A 17,169-nucleotide genomic window follows, 5' to 3' on the forward strand; every position below is an offset into this window, starting at 1 on the left:
ATAGATTTTTGTTCAATAATATTTTTTCTTTTTTGTATTTTATAGTACCAATTAATATTTATGTAATAATTATGATCCACTTTTTCCCATTGAAAATAATACACTATTCTTTTGCAGTTTTTTTTTTTTTAAAGCAGTATTTCAGGTTAAAATAGAGACTATCTGTGCACTTTTTTCTGCATCATGGGTGATTTGAAGATTGTACACAATTTTCTTTCTTTTCATATTTTTGCATTTCCCCCCCCCATTTCCCATTCATTTCCTATAGCGGTAATTTTGACCCCAAAGACCACAAGTGTGACTTTTTTTTGCCTTTTCACTTAGCCTTTTCAAATCATGCCCTGATTTTTTGTGTTCACATAAGAAATTCCATAAAAGTCACCAAACTTACCATTCCGATGAAGCTATAATTTTTTTACATTTCAAAATGTAAAAGTTTTTGGTGTATGCAAGTAAGAAAATTATTTTCCCAACAATATCAAACTTTGTTATACTTTTAAAAAAATTTTCATGACCATTTTCCATTCATTAGCTGATACAGATATTAAACAATCACATTTTTTTTTTTTATTAGATGAATAAACAAAACAAGAGAAGCTCTGTGCCTTCTACTCTATTCCGTTTTCTAATTATGCATAATTGCCCTGTATAAAGTACAATCATGCATGAACATACAATTTCCAGCATCCACCTGGAATAGACAAATATTGAAACGAGGAACGCTCTCATACAAAGGAAAATGTGTTTGGTTATACTCCGCTGAAGCATCTTGTCTCTCACCTGGGCGGTAGGGCTTCCTCTTCCTCTTCTTGCAGGGATCTGTGTCTTTAGAGTCGTCTTCTGCTGTGGCCTCTCTCTCGGGGCTGGAGTCTGACTTCGCCTCACCGTCCACCATCTCCCCTTCTGCTGCAAAACACACACAGACAAACGAATACACACACAGCTGTCAGGGACCACACACCTGTAAGCAAACCCAGACTACAGGAAGAGAACTGTAAAATGAGACACTTTAATACTGTATGTCTTACAAAATATATTCAGTCCATTTGTGCTAAAAATATCATTTCAAATCACTATAATGAGCCGTCTACCTAGTTTTATGGCCCTATAGGTGCACTCTCAATGTGAAGGCTGTTTTAAATTGTAGGTAGAGATTATGCTGCCTTCTACGATACATACTTTTCAAATTAATCAGGGGCACAATCACATGGATTTGTATAAATCTTTGTCACGAGTTCACCAAACATTTTCCATCCCAGATGGTTGACAGAGATAAAAGAAATACTGACTATAAATCATACAATGTGTCCACGGACCTTTATTTTTTTCCCAAACGTTCTTGTCAGCCGAACTGCTTGGATGTAAAATATTTAATTAAAGTACCCCATGAGATTTTAAACTAATATTTCAAGTTTTTTTATTAAGTGTTTTATTTGTATATTTATTTATATGGCTGATGCTTATTATTATTGTATTACTGTTTTAACACTAATTAAATTGAAGATTATTACTGTTGTAATATATATATATATATATATATATATATATACACACACACACATACATACATACACACATACATACATACATACATACATATACAGTGCTGCTTGAAAGTTTGTGAATTTTCTAGAATTAGAATTTTCTATATTTCTGCATAAATATGACCCAAAACATTATCAAATTTTCATATAAGTCCTGAAAGTAGACAAAGAGAACCAAATAAAACAAGTAAGGGAAAAAATATTTTCTTTGTCATTTATTTATTGAGAAAAATGATCCAGTGTTACATATCTGTGCGTTGCAAAAGTATGTGAATCTCTCGGATTCACAGTTAATTTAAAGGTGAAATTAGAGTCCATCTGTGCAGAGGAGTTTCCAGTCAGTGCAATGAATATCAAATGTCAGTACGTGACCTGTTTTATTCAAAGAACAGGGATCTATCAAAGTCTGGTCATGTTTGTGGAAGTGAATCATGTCACGAACAAAGGAGATTACTGAGGATGTCGGAAAAAGAGTTGATGTTGCTCATCAGGCTAGAAAAGTTTACAAAACTGTCTCTAAAGAGTTTGGACTCCACAAATCCAGTCAGACAGATTGTGTACAAATGGAGGAAATTCAAGACCACTGTTACCTTCCCGAGAAGTGGTCAACCAACAAAGATCACTCCAAAGCACAACGTGTAATAGTCTGCGAGGTTGCAAAAGTTCCCAGAATAACTTCTAAGCAACTAAAGGCCTTTCTCACATTGGCTAATGTTAATGTTCATGAGCCCACCGTCAGGAGTACACTGAGCAACCATGGTGTGCATGACTGAGCTGCAAGAAGAAAGCCACTGTTCTCCAAAAAGAAAATTGCTTGCTAAAGATCATGTGGACAAGCCAGAGGACTATTGGAGAAAGGTTTAATGGAGGGATGAAACCAAAATAGAACTTATCTATGAGAAGTTATTATGTTCGGAGAAAAGAACACACTGCATTCCAGCTCAAGAATCTTCTCCCATCTGTGAAACACGGTGGTGGTAGTATCATGGCTTGGGCCTGTTTTGCTGCATCTTGGCCAGGACAGCCTGCCATCGTTGATGGAACAATGAGTTCTGAATTATAGCAGCAAATTCTAGAGGAAAACGTCAGGACTTCTGTTTAAGAACAGAGTCTCAAGAGAACGTGGGTCATGCAGCAAGACAACATGCCCAAGCACACAAGTCATTCTACTAAAGAATGGTTAAAGTAGAACAAAGTTAATGTTGTGGAACGGCTGAGTCAAAGTCCAGACCTTAATCCTATTAAAATGTGGAAGGACCTCAGCATATAGGAGGAAACAAGAGTTTGAGTGGTTCTGCACTAAGGAATGGGCTAAAACTCCTGCATGTTGTTGTGCAGGACTGATCAGCATTTACAAGAAACTTTACCTTCAGTTACTGCAGCAAAAGGGGGTCACACCACATACTGATAGCAAAGATTCACATACTTTTGCAAAGCACAGACATGTAACACTGGATCATTTTTCTCAATAAATAAATGACAAAGAAAATATTTTTCTCTCACCTGTTTGATTCGGTTCTCTTTGTCTACTTTCAGGACTTATATGAAAATCTGATTATGTTTTGGGTCATATTTATGCAGAAATATAGAAAATTCTAATTCTAGAAAATTCACAAACTTCCAAGCAGCACTGTGTATATGTGTATATGTATATATGTATATATGTATATATATATATATATATATATATATATATATATATATATATATATATATATATATGTATATATATATATATATATATATATATATATATATATATATATATATTTTTTTTTTTTATTAATTTTTTTTTTTTATTAGGGGTATCAACGTTAGCATGTGATTAATCAAAAATTTTACGCGTTAATTTTTTTTTACGCAAATTAATCGTTTGCTAAGGTTTGACCCCAACTACTACTTCAGCGCGGAAGGTTATCTATCATTTGTGATGAGGGTACAGCACCAGTGTTGCCAGCGGCACAAGTGGGCTATTTTGAAAATACAGAAAATGTTTTGTTGTATTTATTTAGAAATACTTTTGATAATAGTTGGGTAAATGTATACTGGGATTGAAGCGATGTGGCTTGGTAAACGTTTTATTGCCAGTATAAAGGCTGATAATGGCTGAATAAAAACAAAAGAATAATGATAAAAGAATAATAAGGATTATGTCTCATTCCTGGCGAAAGTGTGAAAGGTTCGGTTTCCTTAAACTAGTTTGTCATGCATTTCTTTTTCAACACATTTACAGGTAAATCCTAGTATTTTAAATTTGCGATATATATATATATATATACACACACACTTATGCCGAGTTCACACTGCACGATTTTCAAACTCGTCGGATCGCTGTTGTTTTCACACTGCGTGACTATCTGGGGAAGCATTCAGTCGCTGCTGTGTTCACATTGCACGATGGATCGGCGACAGGGGCTTTCACATTGCACGATTTCACAATAGGAAGAATCGCCGACAACTCTGTCTGATCCGCAAACTACGTTTCACACCAAAACACACGCGAGAAGTGATAAGGAAATAACGCGATAACCTGCGTGCGTCAGCCCGTTGTTCTCGAGGGAGACTGAAGTATTAAAAAAATATAGCCTGCAAATTGTCTGTGCACTGATTTCCAGCTACAAAAACAAAAACAGATTATGCAGGAGGGAGATGCAGGGAACAGGTGTTCTGCAAAGAGTGGTAAATAATAATTTTGCAGTAACTGTTATGCTGATGTTGCGGCTGGTCAAGCGTTTGTGCTTGTTTCTGTATGATATAATTGTACATATTAAAATACTGATATGGTCTATAACTCCTCACCGAACTTCCCTCTGCCCTGTATCTTAGTCTCTCATTGGCTGAAGGTCATTGTGATGTAGTTTTCAGTCAGAAATCATTGCACACAGCGTGATTGTGAATCGCCGACAGCTCCAGATATAGCATGCCAAATATTTCACAGGCGTCGGCGACGTGTTGGCGATTCCCTCAGATCACGTCTTTGGTAATTCACACTGCGCGATTGTCACTCGCGTGAACGAGCTCCGATTTGCCTCCGATATCGGGCATTTGTCGGCGATTTATCAAAACCTATCGGCGAGTGAAAAATCGGGCTAAAATCGTGCAGTGTGAACTCGGCATTACACACACACACACACACACATACATACATATACACATACATATACACACACACACACACACACACGTATATACACACACACACACACACACACATACACACACACACATACACACACACACATACATACACACACACACACACACACACATATATATATATATACACACACACACATACACACTAGGGATGTGCGAGTCTAGTCAACTAAACGGTACAGCTCCTGCTAGTCGACACTGAAATCAATAGTCGATTACACAAGAGAAAAAAATTACCATAATTTTAACGTTACATTTAAAACATTTTAACAACAAGCTAAAATAAAACTTTAAAAAAAATAATAAATATCAAAATATTTAAATATATAAATATTTTTAAAAGCGTATCCGGGCGGAAACTACATTTTTACCTCAGACCTCGCATGCGTTTTCTTCATGTCAGTTAATTGCAGCGAGCTCGAAATGACCAGCGAAGAACCAGCAAGGTGTGGGATTATTTTGAATTAGAAGGAAACGGAAAAGTTGTGTGTAAACTCTGTAATGTCAAATTGGCTTACAATAACTCTACTGGAGTGATGCGTAATCATATTCAATACAGGCACGTATGCGTTAGCTTGGAGGCAGCCAAAGCCAACAAACGTCAATCATGTCATACACTACAACCCGCCGCTGCGGTCCGCGATCCCATCCGCGCCGTCTATTCCTCTACGAAGACCCACTTCGGTGGTGGTGCGGGATTTCCAGGCTCTTTTCGAAACTGTCTGCTTGCTTGTTATCTCTCTGCGTGCCTGTGACTTCAGTTCCTGCCAAGCACGCTTTTTTTCAAGTGCAGAATCGCCTCTAGTCCCGTCTTTCGTCAGACCACGTTAACATGTTAAATTCACTGAACAAATGCGCATGGTCTGAGTAAGTAAACCGAGCATTGTTTTGTTTTTAGACGATATAGCCAACATGAAGTACATTTTTAAAAGCCGTTTTAATGCTATTCCTTGATAAACTTTCCTATTGTTTTTGACTTGTGTTTTAATATGTTGGCTAACATTATATGAAAATGAAGAATTCTGTCAGTCTATTTTCCATTTCTGCATTGCTCCAGTCGATCTGAATAAACAAGCTATGCACTGGTTTATGTTGAGTGTATGCTCTTCCTTATTTTGTGTTTAATTAAATGATGATAACATGAGGCAAGCATACGGCATAATCGTGACCTATTTTTAGCAGATTTCATTGAGGGATTTGACAGTGTGATGCAAAGATTAAGTGTTTCAAGTGTAGGCTGTTATACACGCACAGTTTTTTTTTCTTTTGCCATTTTTTGGGGGTTTCTAGCTTTTAGACTAGTCGGATACAAAACTTCCGTTTAAACGACAGTCAAATTAGTCCTAGCGCACATCCCTAATACACACACACAGTACAATTGACACATTATTCACACAATGGCAGTGTATAATTAATAATTTATTGATTCTCACTATTTCTTCTTTTTTCTCTGTAATTTTCTTTTTAAAATCCTACTGCGTGTCATACCACATAACTTTGAATATGCGAAACAGTAGGTTTAAAACAAGTCAGACAAAAAAATAATCTAAAAGTAGTCAGAATGCATTACCTAAAATGAGCAACCTAGATTGCATTACTAATTACAGTTTTCATAATGTAATCTATAATCAGTAATGGACTATATGATAATTATCAGCCTAATAATTATTTACAATGCAAGTTACAATTCTAATATATGTCTTCAATGCATCACTTTCAAACGTTTAAATCAAACTTTTGTCAGAATACTGGTGAAATGCTACAAACTCAGAAATAGTGTAAAATGTGTAAATAAAGTGACCATTGTATTCCCATTTGCTCTCAATAAGCAGCAATCAGGAGTTTATTAAATTCTTAATTATTAGTAAATATGTGTTCCCTAATCTAAAGTGTAACCCTACCTATTTAATTAAATTGCAGCATTTGATTTTCAAAATCGTGCTAAGCTATATTAACTGTTACTGATTAACTGTGCAGGTACATTTATTTATTTTAATTTTACATACGATTTAATTATGAGCATTGTCCAACTCTGGTGTAGGTTTAAATCATCTTAGTTTGGTTTGAGTTTGGTAAAGTTGTTAACCTTCAAAACGGCATCTCTTTCACGTCGCTGTTAGTACACGGATATGAAACTACTGCTAATAGAAGTATGGTTGAAAAGTAAGAAGCAGTACTTTTGGTGTCGTCTCTGTCTCTGTCTCTGTCTCTGGAGAGTTCAGTCTGTGGGTCTGGAGGCGTCTGCAGCACGGCCACACTGTTCTGGTTTATGATCTTCAGCTTGAGTTTGGGTTTGGAGCGTCTCCGCCGCGAGGCTGCATTGGCGAGACTCTGGAGCTGCGACAGACCAGACTCTGTGAGACAAACACCGTCCTGCGTGTACGTCCTCGTCAGCTCTGTGGAGCAGAAACACAGAGGAACCTCATTGGAAAAAACAAAGAACCGACTCAAAAGAACGATTCGCTCTCAAATCGCACATTGCTATGCTTTTACTCTACAAAGAATAACATATGTCTTTAATAGCTAAGCATAACCAGAATTCAATATTTCAGCACACTTTACAGTTCCATTAGTTAAAATGAGTTAATACTAGTGCTGTCAAACGATTAATCGCATCCAAAATAAAAGTTTTTTTGTTTACACAATATATGCGTGTTTACTGTGTATATTTATTATGTATATATAAATACACACTCATACAGTATATATTTTGAAAATTTTTCTATAATTGATATCATACATAAATATATTTAATATACAAATAAAATATTTTTCTCAAATATATACATGCATGTGTGTGTATTTATATAAACATAATAAATATACACAGTAAACAAATATTATGTAAACAAAAAAACTTTTATTTCGGATGCGATCAATCGTTTGACAGCAATAGTTAATACATTAACAATAAGCAAAACATTTGTTACAGCGTCGATTCAACTGTTCATGTTTGTTCAGGTCCATTAAATAATATTAACAGAAACAAACCTTTGATTTTAACAATGTATGTAAATGTTGAAAATCAACATTAACTAAGATTACAAAATGCATTAGAAGTATTTTTTATTGTTAGTTCATCTTATCACAAAATGGATCCTTATTGTATAGTTTTACCAAAACATCTTTCAATTGACTATAATTTGACACTTTTGTAAATATGTTTAAAAAGAAATAAATACACAAACAAACCGTAATGTTTTCGTAAAATGGCATCATTACCAGGATCTCTTGCTTTTGTGACTCTCTGCGGCATGAGAACAGACTCGACTAAATCCAAACAAGACTTGGCCGGCGTTCCAGGCGCTGTATAATGAACACACAAACACACAATGTCAACAAAAAAAACAAACAAAAAAACAATTTATAAATGTAAAACAGACTGGATTCTGCTAAAGCAGTGTTTACGGGGAGAGAGGGGGGTGTGGCCTTGGCACAGATTGCAGTCAAAGCTGGTATCGGCAATCTTCTCCACCTCCTCCTCTGAGTGGATTCCCTGACACGAAGCATGCATCCACCTGCACACACGGACACAGCATGTTTGTACTACAGATATGAATGATACACACATAAAAAAATAAAAATAAATACTAATCCTATATTATATATATAGATATATATATACATATACATATATATATATACACACACAGCACTTGCATACTATTGCTATTTTGTTGGTTTTGATTGCTTCCATTGTCATCAATTGTAAGTCACTCTGGATAAAAGCGTCTGCTAAATGACTAAATGTAAATGTAAATTAACGATAACTCAAACTGCAAAATGTATTTAGGAGAGGTGTGCTGTTACATTTCTACATTACATCGTCTTCTACTTTTAGAATTTGTAATTCTATTTGACAAAAAATGGACAAAAAATTTAATTGACATGTTTAAAGAGAGATATGAGTTATATAAAGGGATAAAAATATAATTGGAGGTGGGCACTTTTCACTAGGGCTAGTTTGCAACCATCCAGAACACTCTAGTAACCACCAATGTCATATTAGCAACTGCATATGAACATATAAAAAAACAGACCAATATTTTTTTTTAATAAGGATTCATAATTAGTCAGAAGAATATGTTCCATGAAGATATTTTGTACATTTCCTACTGTAAATATATCAAAACTTAATTTTTGATTAGTAATATGCATTGCTAAGAACTTTAAAGGCGATTTTCTCAATATTTAGATTTTTTTGCAACCTCAGATTCCAGATTTTCAAATAGTTGTTTCTCAGTCAAATATTGTCCTATCCTAACAAACCATGCATCATATTTATTCAGCTTTCAGATGATGTATAAATCTCAATTTTAAAAAATGGACACTTATGACTGGTTTTATGGTCCATGGTCATATATATTTTTTTGCATGAGCCAGTATTTCCTGTATTTAGTAGGTTTCCAGTTTGTTTGATGGCTGTGATTTGCAGAGCTGAAAGGAATCCAAGCGCCTCAGCAGGTACAAGCACAGCCCAGACCCGAGTGCTGGACCGCAGCTCACCTGTCACACTGGCGACACTGCAGGATGATCTCCTCCTCATTGTAGTCCTGCTGGCACAGTGGGCATGAAGCCAGGCTGGCGCAAGGGGCACACTGAGTGTAATTATTCTGCCACTCACACCTCAGACCTGCAGACGTGGCGCCGCACTGCGTACAGGACACACACCTGCGGGACACCAAAGCGGCACAATGACATTAATCACACACCAGCCATTCCAGCCACCCTAATAACAGCTCACATCAATACATGACAAGTAAAATAATTACCATAAATAAAATCCTTTGGAAAAAATGCCTTTTGTTAACAAAAGTTCCTTTTTAAATGAAAGGAATTTAAAAGGAAAGGAAAGAAATTTTAAAGGAATTTTAAATCAAAAGTATTCTTAAATTAACCACAAGAACAAAAAGCAGTTAAAGCAGAGTTGAAGTAAAATGATTTTGTAAAAGTATGATTATTTTAACATAATATTTTAAAAATGTATTTAACGCAAAGAGTAAATTAAAAACAGACTGGTGAATTAATACTAGAAATCTTCATTATTTGATTTTATGCGATGTGGAATACCATTTGCATTTCCAGCTCCCATTGGGCACGTTCTGCAGGGGCGGGTCTAAGCAGTAGGTGTGGTAGCTGATGTCACAATCGTCACAGAGCAGCAGACGCCCGGGATCGCTGGCCTGACCGCACGCCTCACACACAGTGCACTCCAAACACCGCCAGCCTTTACTCAGCACTACCTTAGTGATCTGAAGAGCAATGCATGTCACTTAACATCAGGCATAAAGTGCATGAGTGCATATAAAGACAAAAGAAAAAAACTTAAGAAAACAGTAGTTTTTAGTAACACGGCAGCTGAGTTTTTCATAACAGTGATTATTTTTTAGGTATTTTAAAGATGTTTCAAATGTTTTTTCCATAATATTAAAGTCAAAGGGGTCCAAAACAACAATGTACCCTACTGAGTTTTGTAGGTAAAATAAAAAAGTTGAAGCATTAAAGTTACAATACTGAAATTCAAATGAACTAGAAATCAATAAAAACTAAAACTAAATTGAACTTAAACAGTAATATAAAAAAAATAATGAAAATGACAACGCATATAACAAATTAAAATTGTAAGAATTAAACAAAAATTAAAATGAAAACTGAAAATATTTTTGTGGAAACCGTGCTATTGTTTTTTCATGAATCTGATAAATAAAAGTTTGAAATCTGATGAATAAACATCATTTATCTGAAATATAAATCTTTCATAATGTTATAAATGTATTTACTCTATACTTCTGTTAAATTGAAGAACAGTATTCATTTTAAAAACTTACTTCTTGCAAAAATGTATTATTTAAGGTTAAAAAACAAATGCAATGTTTAAATAATATCAATACAGTGGTGCATTGCATGTATTTTTACAAATATTTTAATTTCAGTGCTATTTTGGTTTGTAGCTTAGTCTAATTTTTTGAAATGTATTTTGAAATGTAATTTTCTTCCCAGGTCTGGCAAAGTCTGTTTTTTGTTTTCTACCATCAACATCTCTAACAGTATTAGAAAAAAGGAAGGATGTACTGGCCTCATCCTGCTCAGTGTGCTCACCTTTATGTTAACACAGAAGGGGTGGTAACACTGTCCACACTGAGCACAGGCCAAGAGTCGACCCTCCACACCCTGTCCAAAACTCCCACAAACCACACACATATCCTAAAGAAAACACACACACACACACCAGTGTAAGAGAGCAGCACACTCCACATGTACAGCTGCAGCAGCACGACCGCTCAGAAACATTTACCTGCTTCATAGTGAACGTGTCTGTACTAGAGAAAATCACCACTGTACTGTGCATGGCGTTTTCTTCCTCTTCCTTGAATGTGCAAATCGGTTCCATGATGTTCACCTGCAGAGATGCAAACAAACCGCACAAATAAACAGAAGAGCAGTACAGCAATTTATCCACGTATCAGAACCAACAGTAAAGTAGCTGTATAGTAGATAATGTGACGTACTCCTGGTGTTAGGATTGGAGGGACTCCGTTCTTCATTCTGGCACGGCCACGTCCTCCCCGGCCCGTGACACCCGAACCCCTGGGCCGTCTCCTGCTGGGGAAGCCAGATCCCCGGCCCTGCTGACACCATAGAGACACCATCAGGGTCATCCTCGCTGCCACAGAGCGATTCCCATCAAAAACAAGAGGCTAAAAGATTTTATTTATGCATTAGCTTCTACTTTGCCCTCTGGGAGCTTCCTGTAACCAGTAGTAGCGTTATAATTGTGATAAATGACACAAATGTTCAACAGCATGAAATTACACTGCAATGACAATGTTATTCACCAACTTTGCATTTACAATTTCACATTTCTGATCACATACAGCATTGAAATCCTACACATTTCTGTGCATTTCCATGGCTTTTCTAATAGTTTGTCATCACTGGATTTTTTTTCAAAAGTTTGGGGCCAGTACGATTTCTAAGAAAGAAACGAATACTTTTATTAAGCGAGGAAGCAGTCAATTGATCAAAAATGACAGAAAAGTAACATACTATAAGAAAAATATCTATTTTAAATAAATAGTGTTCTTTTAAGATTTCAGTTTATCAAAAAATCCTGAAAAAAGTATCACTGTTTCTATGAAAATATTAAGCAGAGCAACTGTTTTCAACATTGACAATAATCAGAAATGTTTCTTGAGCAGCAAGTCAGCATATTAGAATGATTTCTGAAAGATCACTAAAGACTGGAGTAATGATGCTGAAAATTCAGCTTTGATCACAGGAATAAATTACATTTTTAAATATATTCAAATAGAAAACGGTTATCTTAAATTGAAATCATATTTCACAGTATTACTGTTTTCACTGTATGTTTGGTCAAATAAATGTAGCCTTGGTAAGTATAACAGATTTCTTTCAAAAAAAAAAAAAAAAAAAAAACATACTGACCCCAATATTTTGCTCTTAAATATTTCCAAATGTAAAAAATATTTTAAATTTGCATAACATTTCCAACTCTGAAAAGCCTAATTGTTTTTGAAATTCCAGTTTTTCCAATGAACATGTGAACTCCTTCAACAGATTTTCAACCAAGCAAAGAAAAACTATTTGACAGTACTGCTACAGATAACCAAAAACTTGTTCAGTAATTTGTGAAATGATTTTACTAGGCTGACAAACACGTCTGATGCGTGATTTAATGGAGTGATTAAAGAAAGGAAAATAATGTGATGCTCCAAACGGTGAAGCCTTTAACTACTTCTCCTGTCATGTGAAGTTAGTCAAACAACGAGCAGATTCATCTCATCTTCCTCTTGACGACTCAGTCCTCTGCACTGACAGGACCCAAGCAATTTCAACTGGAGCAGGAAACAAGTGTCCAAAGTTTTCTTTTCTCCTTGTGTTTATATTTAATGAACGGCCTACCAGCTCAACTTTAATGCACTGTGATCAAATAACCAACCCAAACCAAACACGACTCTCCCTCAATTTAACTAGCTGTCACAGCGGAGCAACATTCCGCATAATGACACCAATTTTGCAGAGACTGTGACACTCGGTGTGAGATGGTATCTGAGGGAGCTGCCAACACGGCTATCAGGCTGTTGAGAGGCCTCGGCCGTGTTATTCCAGCGATTTCACTTCTATTACGCTGTCAGTGCATTTCCTTTCCTCAGGGGCTGCCATTCTGACTGTCACAATCAAACCCCTTTCCAAGAATTACACTCCCTCCCTCCCTCACTTCACATCTACTGTTCCTCTCGCTGGACCATCAGCCCTTCTTTCAACTTCTGCCTCTGCCACTCACATTTGATAGTTTTTAAAATTGCTCCTTTCATCATTTGGTTTATTCTACCTGACTGGGCTTAATATTACAATCTTTTTCAGCTTCTGAATCTCATATAGATTTTCAAGAAATTATTTTATGACTAACACACACACACACACACACACACATACATATATATATATTTGCATTTTAATGAGTGAAATAAGTATTTGACCCCTTTGCAAAACATGACTTAGTACTTGGTGGCAAAACCCTGGTTGGCAATCACAGACGCTTCTTGTAGTTGGCCACAAGTTTGCACACATCTCAGGAGGGATTTTGTTCTCTTTGCAGATCCTCTCCAAGTCATTAAGGTTACGAGGCTGACGTTTGGAAACTCGAACCTGTAGCTCCCTCCACAGATTTTCTATGGGATTAAGGTCTGGAGACTGGCTCGGCCACTCCAGGACCTTAATGTGCTTCTTCTTGAGCCACTCTTTTGTTGCCTTGGCCGTGTGTTTTGGGTCATTCTCATGCTGGATATACCCATCCACTACACATTTTCAATGCCCTGACTGGCTTCAATGTCCTGGCCCTGACGGTACATGGCCCCGTCCATCGTCTCTTTGATGCGGTGCAGTTGTCCTGTCCCCTTAGCAGAAAAACATCCCCAAAGCATAATGTTTCCACCTCCATGTTTGACGGTGGGGATGGTGTTCTTGGGGTCATAGACAGCATTCCTCCTCCTCCAAACACAGCGAGTTCAGTTGATGCCAAAGAGCTGGATTTTGGTCTCACCTGACCACAACACTTTCACCCAGTTCTCCTTTGAATCATTGGCAGACTTCAGACGGGCTGTACATGTGCTTTCTTGAGCAGGGGGACGTGTGGGCACTGCAGGATTTCAGTCCTTCACGGCGTAGTGTGTTACCAATTGTTTTCTTGGTGACTATGGTCCCAGCTGCCTCGAGATCATTGACAAGATCCTCCCGTGTAGTTCTGGGCTGATTCCTCACTGTTCTCATGATCATTGAATCTCCACGAGGTGAGATCTTGCATGGAGCCCCAGTCCGAGGGAGATTGACAGTTATTTTGTGTTTCTTCTGCTTGCGGATAATCGCACCAACTGTTGTCACCACTCACCGAGCTGCTTGGCGATGGTCTTGTAGCCCATTCCAGCCTTTTGTAGGTCTACAGTCTTGTCCCTGACATCCTCGCACAGCTCTTTGGTCTTGGCCGTGGTGAAGGGTTTGGAATCTGATTTATTGATTGCTTCTGTGGACAGGTCTTTTATACAGGTAACAATCTTGCTGATTCATAGGGGATCAAATACTTATTTTGCTCATTAAAACGCAAATCTTTTTTTGAAATGCATTTTTCTGGATTTTTTTGTTGTTATTCTGTCTCTCGCTGTTCAAATAAACCTACCATTAAAATTATAGACTGATCATTTCTTTGTCAGTGGGCAAACATACAAAATCAGCAGGGGATCAAATAACCCCCCCCACCCCACTGTACATACATATACACACACTTGCACTTTATTAATTATAAATCAATTATTTTATTTTATATAATTTAATCATTATTTTTTATTTAAATTTTATAAACATGATTAATAAAAGGCACAAGAATAGAGTAGCCAAAATATGAAAAAAATGCTATTTCTAGTGTAATTAATGTTAATAATTATAAAAATATTACAAATTTACAAAAAATGGAATCAGTTAGTATGTACTAAATTCATCTCAATTTAATTATAATAAGTACAAACTTATAGCTGAATCATGATTTATGTGTGAAAATGTTCACACACAGGTTTTGTGCACAGAATGTTTTCTCAACTCTAACTGAATTTCATCTCCAGCTAAATCACTGCAAATAAATTGTGAATGTTCTAACACTCACTCCTATAAAGACAAGGACATTACCACCATATTAATGTACACTCTGATTTACACAGTCCAAGATTCTTCTTCCTTCCTCTCCATCATCATCTTAATGTAGATGCTGTCTTTTCAGTGAACCTTGACATGTGGCAAATACTATCCAACATGCTCGTTGTCAAGACACGATAATGCATCGGAACCTGGTCTGGCCCTGTGCCCAGATGATTATCCGGGCGGCTCCAGCGGCTCAGGAACAGATGGACCCGGAGCCCAGCGAGAGCCAACATGGCCACAGCGCGGCCCCTGACCCTCAACACACAGCACATCTGCTCCAGCTCACAACGTCAACACATTCACAACTCATTTTCATTCATCAGCCTGAGTCAAGCCGGGTCGTGGTAAGAAAAGCACTGTGCATGCTGGGAAAAAACCCCGATTAGGATGTATTATGAAGCCACAGAACATGTTAGTGTTCTCAGTGGATGTTTCTGACATGAAAAATGCAGCACTGAATTTGTTCAGTCCAAATCCAAATCAAAGCTGTCCAACATGAGCATTGTTATGACTACATTTTCAATGTGTGTGCCCTGCGGCGACTCTCGATTCTCTGCGTGAAAAGTCAAGGGTCTGCTGTACTTTATATTTCATACAGCTGGTATTTTCTAGCTCTTCCTGCCCTTGAAAATTACTATTTATTCCCATGACTTCCTATTGCTTGAAAATTACCATTGACAGTGATATCAATTCATATCTCACAGAACCCAATTTTAGTATTTCTTTAACAACACATTTTGCTGTGTGTAATTATTTGGAAACCAAACACCTGCTGCTGAGACTGAGGATATCTGGGGAAGGTTCGTTAAAGAGGTCTAGCTTTCTAAATTTTTTACACCATGTCTACACTGGACATGATCAGAATTACATCAGACCATATCAACTTGGTTTATATATATATATATATATATATATATAAAATTTGAATACATTTAAAATTTATTTTCATATATACAAAAAAGAATTATAATTTTTTTATTTATACACATTTAAAATAGATCTCTATTCATTTTAAAGTTTAATATAAATTTATAAAATAAATTGTATAAATAATAGACATTAATTTTGCATTGTTTAAACTATAAAACAATTATTAAAATATATAAAAGAAAAATATAATTTATGTATATACATTTTAATATTTATTCAATATATTCATTTATATGACTGATATCACTAATTTATACAATTATTTATTTCTAATTTAAACATATAATTAAAAATATGTTCAGGGCTCTAGACTGCATTTGCAACCATTTTTTGAGAATGTGTGAGTACAAATTTGACTTGGTCGCATGTGTGCGAGTGCATGGTGCAATGTGCATTGTAGCAGGAGTCAGATTTCACTGATCACGTGAAGAGAGGGGCTTTCAACACGAGCGCGAAGGTGCGCGCCTCGGATGGAGCGCAACGGAGGATTTGGTTTTCAAGCTGAAGTAAAAGGCCGCTTCTTAAACCAGAGAAGGTGAACGTGTTTTCTTGTGGGGAAAAAAAAAAAAAACATGCAAGTCCTGTCAGCGACAGTCAGTTTAGTTTTACTTTTCTTTTGTTTGCTGTTTACCTCACGTTACGCTATGGAGGCTTTCCTTAATTTTTTTTATTATTATTTATTTGATTCCTCAGTGTTTGCGAAACATTCTGTAATTTATTAGTCGGTATATAATACAGCATGTGATGTGTCCTATGCCATGACTCGTCTTATTTTTGTTAATAAATTTTTTTGTTAATAAATGTTATGTAAGCTAGTTTGTCATTGTAGCCTACTGTTTTATTGTTGTTGTGCTTTATAATTAAGAATAACAATGAATCCATCTTATGTTTTAGTCTTAAAAAGTGTAAGGTGTATAGATGTAAGCAAATCTTTTCTTGTAAAACGTGACACCAAGATCGCAAATTTAAAAATGAAAGTGAACGTGCATGAAAAAAGGAATTCCTGTTCACAAAAATTTAAATCACAAATAATACTGATGAAATAGGGTTAAATATTGAACACTTTCGTTACCGTATAAATATAAACTATGATAAAAGTTCATCAGCATGCATTGATTAATCAAATGTTATAGCAAAAAAAAAAAAAAGTAAATAAAATTGCGACCAAATTATGTGCTCGTGCGACCAACTGAGAAAATTAGTCACAAAAGTGGGACCAGTGGGAAGAATGAGTCTAGAGCCCTGTTGTTAATATTTTTACTAATATATATATATATATATATATATATATATATATATATACATTAAAAAATATATAACTGATATAATT

General features: G+C 36.0%; 1 protein-coding gene across 1 annotated transcript in view; it reads right to left on the reverse strand.

Annotated features, from left to right (window-relative positions):
• Nucleotides 1-17,169, reverse strand: part of kmt2cb (lysine (K)-specific methyltransferase 2Cb) — a 130,796-nt gene that overhangs the window by 48,959 nt on the left and 64,668 nt on the right. Inside the window, 9 exon segments of the mRNA XM_058760987.1 lie at nucleotides 781-906; nucleotides 6,878-7,096; nucleotides 7,893-8,006; nucleotides 8,109-8,218; nucleotides 9,207-9,371; nucleotides 9,771-9,952; nucleotides 10,800-10,904; nucleotides 10,996-11,100; nucleotides 11,210-11,329. Of these exon segments, the coding sequence (XP_058616970.1) occupies nucleotides 781-906; nucleotides 6,878-7,096; nucleotides 7,893-8,006; nucleotides 8,109-8,218; nucleotides 9,207-9,371; nucleotides 9,771-9,952; nucleotides 10,800-10,904; nucleotides 10,996-11,100; nucleotides 11,210-11,329 (1,246 nt within the window).

The sequence above is a fragment of the Onychostoma macrolepis genome, chromosome 02 (genome assembly GCF_012432095.1).
Source record: "Onychostoma macrolepis isolate SWU-2019 chromosome 02, ASM1243209v1, whole genome shotgun sequence".
Taxonomy (NCBI): domain Eukaryota; kingdom Metazoa; phylum Chordata; class Actinopteri; order Cypriniformes; family Cyprinidae; genus Onychostoma; species Onychostoma macrolepis.